General features: G+C 32.3%; 1 protein-coding gene across 4 annotated transcripts; it reads left to right on the forward strand.

The window, feature by feature from the left end:
- Positions 1 to 1,777: 1,777 nt before the first annotated feature.
- LOC148604265 (uncharacterized) lies at positions 1,778 to 17,094 on the forward strand. 4 transcript variants are annotated; one of them, XM_088550264.1, is made up of 13 exons: positions 1,778 to 1,865; positions 4,120 to 4,185; positions 4,542 to 4,647; positions 4,995 to 5,222; positions 5,502 to 5,523; positions 5,612 to 5,691; positions 6,946 to 7,026; positions 7,864 to 7,968; positions 9,890 to 9,994; positions 10,758 to 10,898; positions 11,722 to 11,796; positions 14,656 to 14,703; positions 15,209 to 17,094. In XM_088550264.1, exons 3-13 carry the CDS (start codon positions 4,631 to 4,633, stop codon positions 15,249 to 15,251), a joined length of 945 nt encoding a protein of 314 aa, XP_088406390.1. In that variant the 5' UTR covers positions 1,778 to 1,865; positions 4,120 to 4,185; positions 4,542 to 4,630; the 3' UTR covers positions 15,252 to 17,094. The 4 variants fall into 4 exon arrangements, with proteins under 4 accessions (XP_088406390.1, XP_088406389.1, XP_088406391.1 ...); XM_088550263.1 differs by lacking the exon at positions 1,778 to 1,865 and adding an exon at positions 1,870 to 1,956; XM_088550265.1 differs by lacking the exons at positions 1,778 to 1,865; positions 14,656 to 14,703; positions 15,209 to 17,094 and adding exons at positions 1,870 to 1,956; positions 13,933 to 14,630.

Here is a 17,094-nt window from a genome sequence, read left to right on the forward strand (position 1 = left end):
TGTGATATGAACACTCCATACGCAGGTGCTGAAGGGATGTTGCCACAGATGAAAGGAAAGTTGACAAATTTTGAATGAAAAGTCATCACGTTTGTCGTAAAGTTTGGTCAATATTTTTCATTTACTATCGATTTCTAAGTGTAGGTCCAGATATGAGGCTGACTTCACAGAGTCTGTAGTATCCTTTATCTCAAGTTTTTTGGGGTAGATACGATGAATCAAATCCCCAAAATTAGGATTGTTTAAAGATAATACGTCATCTATATAGCGGAAACTGAAATTACAGGATCTAGCTAAACGATATTCTTTCTTTCAGTTCAGATCAGCTATAATGTCAGCCTCATAAGAGTGAAGGAATAGGTCAGCAAGTAGAGGAGCACAATTTGTTCCCATTGGAATGTCACACTGGACAAATATGTTGTCGATTAAAAATTCCATCATTTTGGAAACATCTGTATATTTTGAAGTAATTTGGAATTAATTCTTACCAAGTATGAGGAATCTCTACCAAGAACTATATATCTGTATCTAGGTGTGCCATCTTTTGGAAAAACATCGATGTATAATATTTTTAAGTCGAGATTTTAACTGATTATTTAGAATAGAAGTATACAGTGTTGAAAAATCATAGGTTTTAATGCTATTATATTCTGATAATAGACTAAATGTCTCCAAAAGATCTTTCGAAGTTTTTAGGATTCACATTGAATTAATACCACTACGGGAGTATCAAGAGTTGTGGTAGGACTGCAAACCCTTTTTAACAGCTGTGAGTATAGAAGTTAAAAGTTTTGAAAGAGGTTTGGTGGTACATTTCGCAGCTGTATGGATTCTTGTGGAGTAGCACAAATTTATGGTTTTCCACCATCTCTTCTTTAGAGAGTGTGGTAGCAGTATAAGTCTTATCACTGCCATTATTTTCTACGTCTGCATCTGATAATAATCATTGGATGTAAAACGTTTTGCAGAAAAAAACGATGTTGTTTTGAGCTTTGTCTGCTTGAATGACAACATATTTGTCATGTATAGTAGACAATGTTTTTGTTACATCGGGGTCTTTGAAAATTGATGTATCATTGGCACTCATTGACCTACTTAAAACTTTCATTCATTTCAAAATTAAGATCCCACGGCTTTTAACCACTCTGACGGAGAATAAATGTCTTCTTGTTCTCGTTTTATCCATTTTCTTGCGTAGTCCTCCACGGCATCCATAAGACCTTTAAAGTTATAATTCCAATTTATGGGGAGTGGTTCACGGTACTTGGGACCTTTAGAAAGGATATTACGCAGAGATTCGTTTTCGATGATAGACAAATCTCCCGTAACGACGAGACCGGAAGGGCCATATTTGATAAGCTCAGTGCAAATATTCAGTACATGTTGAAAAAGGGAACAAAAATTCGAACGGAATTCAAAATAATATATTCCAAGGATAAAGAATAGACATGGAAAACAGACACCAACAACATCAAGTAACCAAAATAGCATGTACAGAAGAGTAATCAAGGAAACCAAGATTCTAGCGGAAATCAAGAGAATGTAATCCAGACGACAAAGACCAGACATGGAAAACAGACAATCACAACAAAGAAACGAAATTAAATGGGCAACCCGGAATCTATTAAAAACTGGGAGCATGGACCAGGTGCATCGGTAGGGAAAGCGTACTCTGCTTTTGATATTGTACATTCGAACCCATATGTGCATTACTGTGTATCTTCTGTAGTTTTTTGCAGCACCAAAATACGTTTGCTCATTGTATTCCGAGAGTTTATCATAGGTAAAAAAACAGGGTAACCTGTGAAAAAGTAATTGTCGAATGACAACCAGCCCACCGTGTTGAGAATAACGACAACGTACAGGTATGTCTATTTCAATTCATATTCAATTAGTACATAGATATTTTTGTACCTTTAAGTCGTAGTATGTTAGTAGTAATGGAATTTTCAGATGGTAAGCATTTTGTAAAATTAGATTTTGAAATTTTAACCTTCAAAAGTCGATGCAGCGTTTACGGCTTCTTCAATATGTTAATTTTACGACGCGATTTTCTTAAGTAAAGGATTGTATGATAAATGATATGACTGCAGTGCAATCCAGTAAATCATACTCGAGTGATTAACGAATTTGGCCCATTTGGAAGAAATATTAAACCAAGCCCTAAAACATCTTAGAACTAATTTTCAAGCTTTTTAGAAGTACTGTCTTGCCATTCCTTCATGTACACATTGACCAAATAAAAGATAAAAATCATAGTTGAAAAAAGAGAATAACAAATGTGTACAAGCTAACTACCTGATATCAATCGAAGTTGGAATTTAATCCTATACAATACGAGACATCTAAAACACCCACGACATGTCTAAGAGTAATCAAGGGAACCAAGGTTATAGCGGTAATCAAACGAATGCAATCCAGGGACAAAGACCAGATATGGAAAACATACATACACAACAAAGAACATAAAATAACTAAATCATACATACAAAGTAACAAAAGTAATGAGCAACTCGGACTCCACTAAAAACTGTGAGCAAGGACTAGGTGCACCGGAAGGGTAAGCGTCCTCTGCTTTTCTAGAAACACCCGTCGAGTTGCTTATAAAAAGTTAAGTCCGGGGTAGACAAACGAGGAAAGGAAAATTATGAACCGTTGAATAAATCAGTTTTCATGGTGCAGATGGATATACTATAACGATCCATAAAACTTCTGAAGTGATAACCAATCTTGTAGCAACATAACCCTGTTCCAGAAGTCTATTTGTTAGAGTTCTAGCGCGATGCAAAAAGTGTGCGTAGTTTCGGCAAGCTCTGGAATAACGTATGAGTTGTGATATGTACAATCCATAAGCCATTAATTTGGAATCTTTATATTGTAACTGGGTGTTGTGTTTGTTAAATGTATATCCATTCTTTTTAACTCCATTCAATTATAGTGAAAAACCTTGATTAAAAGTTGAACATTTTATTTTTACAATAAATAATGTCTTTGAACCTGAACCGTAATAATCATTTTGTCCATGTTAAAAAAAGGGCACCCGGTATTGCCTGTTTTCCTCCAAAATACAAAATCTTCATCAGAAGGAAGACTCTCACTTACTACTAATAACTATACTCTATACATGAAGTACTAGTGATAAGGATCTACAACAGATACCCGTAAAGATGTAGATAACTTTTCATGTACCATTTTTGCAGGTGAAAAAATGTTTGCATTAATGATGCAATATCTTAATTCAAATCTCGTTACATGATGCAATTTAATTAAACGAATCTGATCTACTTAATGATGCCAACATATTTAAATTAGCTCTTGCAAGGTAATTTCAAGGTAAGGATGACTTTAAAAAATCTCCTAATAAGGGTTGTTGGTATATTTGACTTTTCTTGTTTAAATGTATATATGAAGTTTAAAATGAAAACACTTTCTCTGATACGTATTGATTGACATTGTAAATGAATATGCTTTCAAGAAGTAAATTCTTATTCGCAGCATATGATCCATATACATCGACAGTTTTATATATATAAAAAATAAAATTAACATTATTTATAAAGAACTTATACATAGGAAGTAATATCTTATGATTGAAAGTTTCTACCTTTTGAAATACGAGTAATAGAGCCACGGGTTTTCAGAGGTTTTGATTTTTGCGAAACTGCAAATTTCATGTATATATATGTATGATATAATTAAGTAACCAGAGTAAATACCCTTGGGAACCTCTGGTCCAACAGCAATATTATTTCAAAAATAGTGTAAACCTCGTAATTGAATATTTTGGTAATTAAGGACTGAAAGTGGATGTGTCATTACGCCTTGGCCGTAAACAGGTAACATTTCACCCATTATTAGGTAATTATAGGATTACAGTAAGCTCTAAATGCAGTTAAGATACAGTTTTTGTATTTAGATATTTTTTTCCTTTCATAAATTTACACATACATGGAGTCATCAGTGCAAATAACTTCATACAAATATCCTTAATATCAATAGACATCTGCATGCCATTTGTCTATACCTGGCTATCTTACTGATTTAAATGTTTAAATAAAAACTAGCGTTTAAATTTAGTATTTAAATGCATTTTTGAACATTTTAAATGTCCATTTTCAGATCAAATGAATTTTCCCAATGGTTTATTGACACACTAATGCTCTGTTAGATAGTGCTACAGTACTGGTAAGTACAATAATGTTCTCAGAAAATATGTTTTTGTCAAATATTAAGTACGTCGTATACTCCCTATACTCCTACTAGTAATAGTTTAAAGAAAAACCATAACTACTCAATATTTATTATACTTAAAAAAAAAGATCACCGCCATATATAAATTGGTCTAATCTAATTTTCTGAAGTTATCAGTAACACCTCATGTCGTATGTTGTCTTTGTGTCCTAAACAAGAAACTGCTCTAACTACAGCTATGAGCATGCTAATTTTTGAATAAAAAATGATATAAAGTTATGAGTATAGCAATTAAAAAAAAACACATGGGTGATTTTACATTTCATCAGTGGATTTCCGAAATGTTTCAGGAAAAGTAATATTGTACGATACGAAGTACGAATTTTGGCAAGTTTAAACAACCAATAAGAATCAAACTGCAACTGGTTACAACCCAATTATGGACAATGAAACAGGGTAAATATAGTATTTTATCAATACCTTGAAATTCGTCTTTACGCTATATTTAAATTTTATAAGAACTCGTCGTAGACATGGACCAATGTTTCTTTAAATACACGGAAAACGTTTAGAGCGTTTAACAATACCTAATTAACGGAGAGAAATAGCTTTAACTGACATATTTTGAATACTGGGAATTCTTACAATGAGTTACATCTATTTTAGTATCTGTTCATTGTTGGTTAATACCCAATCATTATACTATACTTATATTGGAGATCATTACATTATTTCTAATGGCGCGGGGATGCCACTCTTTGTGTTGTCCTTGTACGAAAAAAAAAACATTTATTGTATTCCAGATCTGTAGATGATCTCTTTATATATCGGCAAATTATCAGTGAACAGAGAAGACAGATTGATAATCTAAATAAAAGAAACAAAGATCTGGAAGAAAAGGAATCTCTTCGTAGAAGTTTGTGGAATAAAATGAAGTCTCTTTATTCTGTTGAACAAGTCAAACTATTTTATTCTATATATAAATGCTACGACGGCAAGACAAATGCAAATGGATATTGCGATATGGAACGGTAAAGTGAACAAACCTGTATTTTAATGATCTGCAAAACACAAATTTTAAAACGTCTAATCAAACTTTTTTTACCAGCAGCTTATTTTTTTATCATCCGTTTTGGTCGTCGTCATTGTCGTTGATAACACTTTTTTTTAAAATCGTCCTCTCTGAATAACTAATGAACCTATTGGAACCAAACTTTGTATAAATATGTTTATAAACACAGCAGCTGTTATTTAAATAGACCATAGAGATAAAATAACAGTTTTTTTGCTCAAATATCTTCTACCATTAGGTTTGACTGGAGTAAACGTGTTCAGCATGATGTAAGAGTAATCAAGGGAACCAATATTCTAGTAGAAATAAAAAGAACGCAATCCAGGGACAAAGACCAGAAAGGGAAAACAGACACACAACAAAGAACATGAAATTACCAAAATAATGCGGACTCCACTGAAAACTGGGAGCGTGGACAAGGTGCACCGGTAATATTTTCATTGATATTTTTTCGTGACATGTTGTTGACCAATGATGGACTGATTGTCCCTTTTTGTCGTTTTTTTTATACTTTTTTTCTGTTGCTAGAGAGTAATCAAGGGAACCAAGGTTATAGCGGTAATCAAAAGAATGTAATTCAGGGACAAAGACCAGACATGGAAAACAGACATACACAACAAAGAACATAAAGTAACTAAAATCATACATACAAAGTAACAAAAGCAAATGAGCAACTCGGACTCCACTAAAAACTGGAGTTGTTTCATCAATAGTTTTGTTTTATTAACTCTTTGATAACTACTTGACAAATTTAAACCAAAGTTGTTATTGAATACTTTTTATGATATTCCGCCCAGAACTGATTTAGGAATTTTTTATGTGTTGACAAACATGGCAGCTGATTTTAAAATTAGAGCATATTATCCAAGCAGCATTTTTGTTCATTTGTTTAGACTAATTCTGCCGAGGAAAAGTGTTAAGTAATGTAATCTTACATGGGAGATAATTTCGTGAAAATCAGTTTACCCTTGAAAGAGTAATTTCCCTTGTTTAACTTTTTGTTTGCTATTTTTGTGTTATTTAAAAAATGTTCTTTGAATCCCTATTACAAAACAGATTATTTCTAAACTATGTATCTATGTTCCTTTTGTTCTCATTGCTGATGATCCGTGAATAGATATGGCTGTGATCACTGAAAAAAAAACGTTTAGATCAAATATTTTTGATTTTGATTATTGGTTAAGCCTCAATCTTTTTTTTTTAATTGGGCATTAAAAAGGGTCGAAAGGAATCATTACATTGATTTTAACTATTAAAACTCCAATTAATGCATATGGAGTTCAAAAATATCCCTATACCACAAAGGTTAGGCTGAGATTGATATATCAGATGAATTATCAAAAAATTCAATTTCCACTGTTCAGCCAACGGAAAGAACTTGATTTCGAGGTGAGAGACTTGGGCTTCTTGGAGTTTGTAGTTGCAATGTAATAACAGTTCCTTTACTAACAAAATTTTCCAGATGCCAATGACTGCACTAACGTACGGTCATATATTCACTAGTCAGTTTTTGTCAGCTAGAAGAAAAAATAATATGCAGTACGAGTGAAAAGTATTATGTAGACGCTCTTTTTGATATTGTTCTTATCAGAAAAGGATTTATATTTTATATATATATTTTATATCAATAACCACCACTATTATAAATGTATCATTAGAATATAATTTATTTATTATTTTAGATTCGAAGAACATCGCACAGTTGGAAATTTGAGGAAGAGAATAAGAGAAATGGAATCACTTAGTAAGCAAAAAGAAGAACGGTACGATTTAATCTCTTTTATGCAATTTATTCTTATAAAACTAAAACAAGGATATTTTCGATAAACAGGACCGAAAGCACTTCTATACCCGAGACGTTAAATACGAGAAATAAATGCTATATATACTCCCGATGAAAAGTTTTGCTCAACTCATGTATAAATGTTACTTTTGAGGATTCTTAAAAATTGATTATGGTATATATTGTAGTATTTGACTAATGTGCATCGGTATCCTGATTAATGATTAGGAGTCAATGATCCATTCCATATTTTTCATGTCGCTGTCTCCTACAGAAGTCAATATATGTTTTGTTTATTCATAAAAGGGTATGGCTAGAAAAAAAATATTCTATGTATATAATATATTATTGTAGCACTTTAACATTACAGACCGGTTCCTTCTTATAAGTATGCACTCGACCTATGTCCATTTTTTAAAAGCTTATATGTTACCTGTTTCTATATTAAATATATACACCAAAATAAAGATCCAAATATATAATCAAATAAGATTTCATGTAGGGAAGTGGGCTCCCTTCAGTTTGTACATTTATATCTCTCTATGACCGGCAACCTTAAAAGTGTTGATCTACTTAATACTTATTATCAATGATTATTAATCTTCGTTTCAAACAAAAAAGGTTTACAATATACTTAGTATATACTAGAATTCTAAAAGGTTTATGTTTATGCGATAATGTTATAACAATCAAGATCTAGTTATTTTGTAAATATGCTTAAAATGAATCCGTATTTTTGACTGTGAATGACTTTGTAAAGTTAAATTCTGTACAAAGATAACCATTTAAAAGATTCAAATCTTTTTCATTTTGATAGAATACAAGCACTGGAGCATCAAATTAGTGAACTGAAAAAAGATGTCGAGTTGGCTTATAAATCATTAAGTATTGAAAGAAATGAAAGTGAAGGTTTTATTAAGAAGTAAGTTTACTTTATAATGTTTTCAATTGTTTTGTTACAACAACCGTTCATTCTGAGGATAATGTTGAGAATTATAGTATGGTATACAGTTACATTATATACCGTTGGATAGAACAAGATATGCCTAATTGGAATATCGACGTCGTCGCGATCCATCGTGATTACGGATAGATGGAAACTGAGCATAAGGATAAACAATCATATTTCTAAAATAAAAACAATGATTTGCCTATTTAAATGCTCACACTTTCTTAAAATTTGAAATTTATTTTTCTGGAATGTGAGCTTAATGTATTTTTAACTTATTCTTTAAGAATTTGATAATAAGATTGAATAGAAACATCACGTGACTGCTGTGGTAAACTGCCGGAAAATTTAAATAATGACAAAACATGACAAAAATAACAATATACATTCACGTTCCAATCAATTTAATGCAAAAAAAATACTTATCGTCAAATCAAATTTCTAACTGCTCTGTATGTTATCGCCACAAAAGTCAAAAACTTCTTCCTAAAAATATAGGAAAAACACATGTCACAGTGGCAAAAGGGGTACAGTTTGTAGAACTGCAACTAATGACGGATCAGTTGGGTGTCCGAGGGTTAGACTTTAATAAATTTAGGGATCCTCCTTCTGTATCCTTATGTTTTCTTTGAACTCATATTCCATCTATTTATTTTGTTGAAACTTGGATACATGTCACAACAAATCAATATTATACAAACGTCTCAGAATGTGACATCTCTTTTCGCTACATGAATCATTAACTTGAACCTCTATCCTACATAATAATACCAAAATGAGCTGTCCCGTACTATCATACATCGTGTACTTAGTTACAGCCCTAGATTAATCCTACGAGGAGGAATTATCCGACCAGCGAAAGCTATAATTTATATAAGTCAGTGCAGTGGTCAGCAGACTTGTTATAGTATAGAATATCTACCGAAATTCGGAAAATCACCAACTTCAAAACCTAATAAACACTGCGGCTTAATTACTTGTATTGCACATGGCAGAATGTTTTGATATTGGTTCTAGCTTACTTTTTCTCATGCTCATGCATTGTTTTACATCCAATTACCTATTTTATTTGACCCCGCTTGAAAATAGGGACGTATATTTTGATCATGTTGTCCGTCCGTTCTCGATTTTAATTCCAACTCCCCTGAAACGGATGAAGGGAATTTTGATGAAACCTTTACACTTTCTTTATCATATAATGCCATTGTGTACTTCTTTTTTGTTTTTTTATCTAATGACTTTCGGGATTTCCCTTATGGTTTCTAGGAGGAGCGTGGATATCATCAAATGAATTTTGCTCACACTGTTTTGCTCTAGTTGTATAAAACACATGCTAAAATGTTGTGAGATAAATAACACCAAATATCCCATGAGCCATTGATATATTATTTCGTAGGTACAGACAGTTGAGACAATTTAATTCGTTAAAATTGTCATAGGGTTTAATTGAAAGCTCCGCTGTTTTGTCCATTTCGAAATTGAGGTAAAGGTGAGATGCAGATTCTTTTTAGAATTGGTAGTATCCTAATTTATAAGCTCCGAGGAATAGTAAACGAGCATTGTATAATGATAAAACATCATGCAGATGTTGGTGGAGTGAAAAAAAAGCAATAGTTAATTGTGCACAAGTGATGTCCATCGAGATGTCTATTTTCTGTTAAAACCCAAGTCCACAAATATATTGTTTACTACGTAGACTTATATAGCATTGTAAAAATATCTACAACTAGTGTAAATGTGTGAACGCAATAAAAATATTTGACAATTATTGACAAGTTAGTTGAGGAATCAGTGGTACGTTTTTCATAGGATTATCATGTTTTTTCATCTTTGATAGAATGGTGTCATTAACAATCAAGTATTTAAAGTTAACTAATCTTCATAACCATTAAAGGTTAGAGGAGCAGCTAAGGCAGAGTGAAAAGGAAAAAGACACAGCTCAAAAACTACTACAAAATCAACAAAGAGAGATGGGTGAAATAAAGCGAATTGCAAAAACGTATGTACTATAATAAATATTTCAAATGATTGTTATAATCATGAGTGTACATTTATTTGATTGTTCGAATTTTCATTTGTCAAACCCATATTTATTTGTTTCCATTTGATGAAAAAGTTTTATGTACAAGTATTTAAAGGTAGTCAGATCAAACATATTTTGAAACAAATATTGATCATATTTATATAAGAACAGTCTATGAAAATGAATTAAATTGAATTACCAAACAAACATATTTTGCCTCCAAAATGACAATTGCACAGATTGAGTCCTTAACTGTAGGTTGTGTAAAAACAAATTGCGTTTATTCATTATATTATTAAGATTTTGGTACTCATAGCATTACCTTCTGAGGATTGAGCTCTACGGACTAAAGATTTAGATCTACCAAACATTAATTGGTGGTGTCGTTACAAAGTCTATTTATTCTTTACATACAAATTCAAAAATACGAACCATGTTAATATCGCAATTTAATGAGAAACTCGGCGTGTGTTTCTAGAAGGGACATTTACCCTACCGGTGCGCCTAGTCCATGTTCCCAGTTTTTGAAGTCCAAGTTGCTCAGTTGTTAATTTGCTTTTGTTTCTTTGTACGTGTTATTTGCTTTGTTTATATTCTTTGTTGTATGTCTCTGTTTTCCCTGTTTGGTCTTTATCTTTGAATTTTATTCTTTTGATTTATGCTCGAATCTTTGGTACCTTTATTACAATTAATTTGAAAAATTATCATAAAAGTATACAATTTCCTGTTGATATTTTAGATCGTTTATGAAAGTGGCCAAAAGTAACACGATTGACAACCCTGAATCTGCCAGGAAAAATATAGCGCGTGCTTCAGAACTTTACGAGAGCCTGCAGGTGCAAAGAGTCAAGAATGGCGCGTTTTCGGATTTGATGCATTCGTAAGTAAACTAACATATTAATTCATCACCAAACTTTTAAGTTCGAATTTAAGCCTCTTATCAATAAGCCCAATTAAAATTGTTTTTACAAAAGCATGATATTAAGTTTGAACGTGACATCATAACTAATAATAGTTGATATATAATACTCAACCATCTCAATCATTTTTTTCGTGTTTCTGAAATACATACAATAATAATTATTTTTTTAATTAATTTTCTAAAAATAATGTTACTTGGTTTCTCCATAAACTCAAAATAATTTTCGGAAAAACAACAATGAATCTAAAGAATGTCTCCAAATTTCTATATGAAAGTTCTAATATATCCAGTTGTAGATAGAAATTGTCAATGAGTAAATCTAAAAAATCTCGTCATTTTAGTTGCAAATGAAATGTATAACAATACCATCTCACAATCGTGTTCTTTACTACTATATAAGTTCGATAACTTTGTAATTACCCTTAATGGAACTCGCCTTTTTAAATGTTTGAAAAATAAACGCATTATTCCGTGTTATTGATCTCTGTTTCTGTCTAGCTTCTCCTGCCTCATCTGTTTGGTTTCATATGTTTTTCATCCTGTACCTCTAGCTCCGAAGCCACAGCATTTATGAATTAAGAAACCTATTTTAAATTAAATATTTCATACATGAGGCTTATATTATTGTGATTATATGAAAAATAGTTTGTTATTTTCATCAACCAACCGTGTTGTTAACAGATTTCCTAACATGTCACCTTAATTAATTAACATTTCCGTCAATTCAATAAAGTCAGTGTTCCTATTATGGTTTCTATCATGAAAACAATTTTGATTTCAGTCCTAATGCATATGAAAAAGACTCATCAACTACACAGAGTGACAGCATCTCGTTCTTTGATTCCATTCCAAAAAGGTATGGGATATGTGTTGCGCACTTTTCCTCAAAATGTTCATGGTCGTTGCTGTATGATGTAACAAACTGTAAAATGTTTTTGTAGTTGCCAGGTTATTTTCAGGCCCTAATTTGCAAGGTAACGGAATTAAACATTTAGGATTTAGCGACTATGAAATATTGCTAATAAAAAGTAAATTAGCAACCAACTAGATCATATCAAATTAATTTAATGCAAAATATACGTAGTTCTGCTGAATATTCTTAAGTATTAAATTCATTTAAAATATTCTTTGCAAGTCTGCTTTATTGTAAAGCTAAAATGAACAATATTATAGTGCTTTTTATTCTACCGCAAAAACAATTGCAGTCGTACATTAGTATGGTGCTGTCGGCGGCGGCTAAGTTGATCGTAGACACTTGGTTTTCGTGCGATAACTTTAGTTGTGTTAGACAAATTATTATGAAATTATTTTGATATGATTTTATTAAACGCTAATGGAAGATGCCTATTTAATGTGGATTTGTTCTCTTTACATTTTGTAAATAAGGGGCCAAATAGGGTAAAAAAAACAGACGTTTTCTAAAAACCCATGTGGAATGTTTGTTTTTCTTCCGATTTTGAAGTGTTCCTTTTTTTAATTCTAACGACTTGTAAACGATGTATCAGCAAATTTGATGCGTTTTGGACCATTTTTAACTGATAAAGGTCAAAAGGGCCACATCCCCCAAAAAATGACCTTTTCATTTTTGGCCCGATTTAAAAAAAAAGATTTTTATTCAAATTTTCAAATAGATTTTGATATATCTTATGGCTTACGGGTTAAAATGGGCAAACAAGTAATCAAGGGAACCAAGGTTATAGCGGTAATCAAAGAGTAATCAAGGGAACCAAGGTTATAGCGGTAATCAAAGAGTAATCAAGGGAACCAAGGTTATAGCGGTAATCAAAGAGTAATCAAGGGAACCAAGGTTATAGCGGTAATCAAAAGAATGTTATCCAGGGACAAAGACCAGACATGGAAAACAAACTTACACAACAAAGGACATAAAGTAACTAAAATCATACATACAAAGTAACAAAAGCAAATGAGCAACTCGGACTCACTAAAAAATTGGGAGCATGGACCAGGTGCACGGTAGGGTAAGCGTCCTCTGCTTTTCTAGAAACACCCCCCGAGTTGCTTATAAAAAGTCAAGTCCGGGGTAGACAAACGAGGAAAGGAAAACTATGACCCGTTGAATAAATCGGTTTTCATGGTGCAGATGGATACACCATAACGATCCACAAGTTCGTGATGACGACCATAAAACTTCTGTAGTGATGACTTCAGTCTTGTTCCAGTAGCCTATATGTTAGAGTTCTAGCTCGATACAAAACGTCTGCGTAGTTTAGGCAAGCTCTTGCATAACGTATGAGTTGTGATATGAACACTCCATACGCAGGTGCTGAAGGGATGTTGCCACAGATGAAAGGAAAGTTGACAATTCTGAATGAAAAGTCATCACGTTTGTCGTAAAGTTTGGTCAATAGTTTTCCTTTACCATCGATTTCTAAGTGTAGGTCAAGATATGAGGCTGACTTCACAGTGTCTGTAATATCCTTTATCTCAAGTTCTTTTTGGTGGATGCGATGTATCAAATCCCCGAAATTAGGATTATTTAAAGATAATACGCCATCTATATGGCGGAAACTGAGATTGAAGGATCAAGCCTAACGATAGTCTTTCTTTCTGATCAGATCAGCTATAAAGTCAGCCTCATAAGAGTGAAGGAATATGTCAGCAAGTAAAGGAGCACAATTTGTTCCATTGGAATGCCGACCGTTTGTTGAAAAACACGTCCACCACACTGGACAAATATGTTGTCGATTAAAAATTCCAGCATTTTGTAAACACCTTTCTCTGTACATTTTGAAGAAGATTTGGAATTATTTCTTACAAAGTATGAGGAATCTCTACCAAGAACTATATATTTGTATCTAGGTGTACCATCGTTTTCGGAAAAACAACGATGTATGATGTTTTTAAGTCGGGATTTTAACTGAGTATGGGGAATAGAAGTATACAGTGTTGAAAAATCATAAGTTTTAATGCTATCATATGCAGATTATAGTCTTGAACTAATTGTCTCCAAAAGATCTTTCGAATTTTTCAGGATCCACATTGAATTAATTCCACTACGGGAGTAACAAGTGTTGTAGTAGGACTGCAGACCCTCTTTGACAGTTGTGAGTATAGAAGTTAAAAGTTTTGAAAGAGGTTTGGTGGTACATTTTGCAGATCCAGCTATGAAACGTTGTTTGTATGGATTCTTGTGGAGTTTAGGAATCCAGTACATAGACGGTAAATAACAATCATCGTCCTTGGTAGAGAGACCAAAAGAGGATAGCACAAATTTATGGTTTTCCACAATCTCTTCTTTGTAGAGTGTGGTAGCAGTATAGGTCTTATCACTGCTATTATTTTCTACAATAGTGTCATACCCCAAAAAAATCAACTTTATGTTTGGTCTAATATCACTTTTTTTAATTTCTTAGGAAAATCCCTGCCTGCATTTTTCAATCAGATGACAGATATCTATTATGTGGGGGTCAAAGGGACCACACCCACCCCTAAAAAATAGCCTTTTTAATATTTGGTCTGATTTTTTTTTTTAATTTTGATTTAAATTTCGAATTTTGTGCAATAAAGTGCCCAAACCAGTTGTTGTGTCCATAATGAATTGTAAGTCCCTATGCTTAAGTGTTTCAAATACTAACATTGTGTTTACAAGTGTGCAGGGTTGTATCATGCTGTACTCTGTAAAGTTTTTTATTTATATTTAAATAATGAGGTTTACACGTTAAAATAAACGATAAAATATTTTGTGTTCCCGTAGACATGACGGCAACTCATATGGTCCTCCAAAAGACGACAGGAACAAAACGTGAGTAACTTGATACCCCTGTTACTAGGCGGTTTTAGCTTCGATGCAAATTAATTGAGCTTTTTTATTAGCATAACATAGATTCTACTCATGGCTTAGATGGATGGTAAACAGTTCACATTCCTCCTAAACCATCAGATTTATATTATGAAACTTCCATTGAATAACATTCAGGTAATGCCATTGTGCACCTAGACTTGTGATTTACCATCCGATTGGCTTTAGTGTAACAGTGAATCTGCCATTTATTCACAAGGTTCGTAAAGGAAACCCATATTGTATCTATAACTACTTCTAATCTGCTGAATATGAAAATGGTTAGGAATGACTATATCTATTTCTGCACTTATATGTTGCAGCCATTTCACTAAAGTAAACAAATGAAAATTTATTAAAAAAAAAAAAACAAACAAACAAACAAACAAACAAAAAACATTTTTTTTATTTAAAATGACCGTAATAATAACAGGACATACTTTGATTTTCTTTCATTTATTTTTGTCAGTGCTCCAACGGTGATGATTGCAACAAATGTGAATTTCCATTAAATTCAAGCGAATGAAGCTTGGTTATAAAAACCGAAAAACGCTGTTCTATATAATAAGTGCCATTCTGTACAATCTTTGAAACCAGTGTTTCAAATTATTGAATAGCATGCACAGGTAATTCGTGAAAGATGCAGGATTCATTTACAACGAAGAAGTTGAAAAAACTCTCACTTTCGTAGTATACGTTTAACACCATGAATTACCTATTGATAGTGAGCTGGATATCAAAATATATCAAACAGTGTAAAATGCTTTTGCAAGTATTTGATTTTTCGTTTTGATTTCTTGAAATAAAATGTAATTCACTTTTTGTATTAATGCACTAATGTAGTTGTACTTTGTTTATGAATATATTATACGCATCTTCAGTACAATCGATAAAACTATAAAATTTTATCATACAAAATAATTGTCCTGGCAACTGATTTGTATAAAAAGTCGGGCCTGTTGTAATGCACCTATTGAAATGCATTCAACACACTTAAAATCACTCATTGTTACCATACATATAGGCAGAGACTACATCATGATGTTTTTAATTTGCTGCATTGGTTGTATCAACAAATAAAACGTTTCGTAAATTTATTTTAATGTGTCTTTGTCACTATCTATAGCATGCCTGATTTTTATATAAATCGATTTTATCGTTTGTGAAGTATAATGTGTCTGAAATGGTGAAGTTTCCACATATGATTTCAATTAGAACTATCATCAATTGTGACGATAGGTTATTCCTGGAATCCCGCGTTCAGCATGTCGAATTTTGCAATATATGATAGGTATTTTTTGTATGTCTGAAGGGTTTACATTCTTTGTTTTACTTGTAAGCAATAATAGTTTTATCTCACTGTAACAATCACATGTATGAATTTTGTTGACTAGGCTTCATACGCTAATGATGCGCTGTGTTCAAAATCAACTGTAATTTACGTTAAAGGTTGTCAAAGGTTATCATAGCGTTTACCATGATGTTTTTATTACATATATTTTATTTAGTAAGTATGCAAATTTGATCGTACACTGCACGATTGACTTGACTCTGTTTATTTTAATCATGATTCGCTAAGCCGCAACCTATCTATCAATAAGTGAGTATTATTAACGTGATATTGTATTGATATTAAATTAATAAACCTAATCATATTTTTGTAATGCTGGAAAATTGGCAAGACTACGCACAACGTAAAATTAGGTAGTCAATGCTCGTCCGCCAAGCACGCGGTATTAAAATAGTCTAAATAATGTATCCGTTGAAACGAGATCTGTTTCAACGCGCTAGTATTTTTTAGAAATAATAATTATTCATAATGAACACTAAAGGAAAGACTGACTTTCTTGCTGTTCATTTCCACGAAACGCTTGTTGAATTCAGAAACTGGCCAGGCCGGTAAAACAGCCTAAATGAAATGGATTTCACCAATCGAGTGATTAATTCAGTATTGTCACTTCTGTTTTTGAAAAAAAAAAAGGAAAATTTTCATTGAAACACTTTCTTTTTCCAAATGTTTCATCTGTCGATATGCACAGAGCAGCAGAACACTGCAACAGTCAACTGTCAACCACTGTCAACAGTGGTAACTAATAAAATTAACGATACAACCCTTTGTTGATATTGTATATTTAACATTTGAATAGTAATACTACATATTAAGATGCCACATGTGATATTTGTGTTTTCTTTCAAACTTGGTCATTATCTTAATTTGTTGTTTGGTATGCTGATGTTATATAGATTTGTATATTGCTCATTTTGTAAATATACATAAAATGATCTGTTGAATTGTACCTTATTTTTAATACAACTGATTGTTGTTCTTGTTGATAATAAATACGTTACGCTTTT

The sequence above is a fragment of the Perna viridis genome, chromosome 10 (assembly GCF_037379345.1).
Source record: "Perna viridis isolate PV_CMFRI_1.1 ecotype Kerala chromosome 10, ASM3737934v1, whole genome shotgun sequence".
Taxonomy (NCBI): Eukaryota; Metazoa; Mollusca; class Bivalvia; order Mytilida; family Mytilidae; genus Perna; species Perna viridis.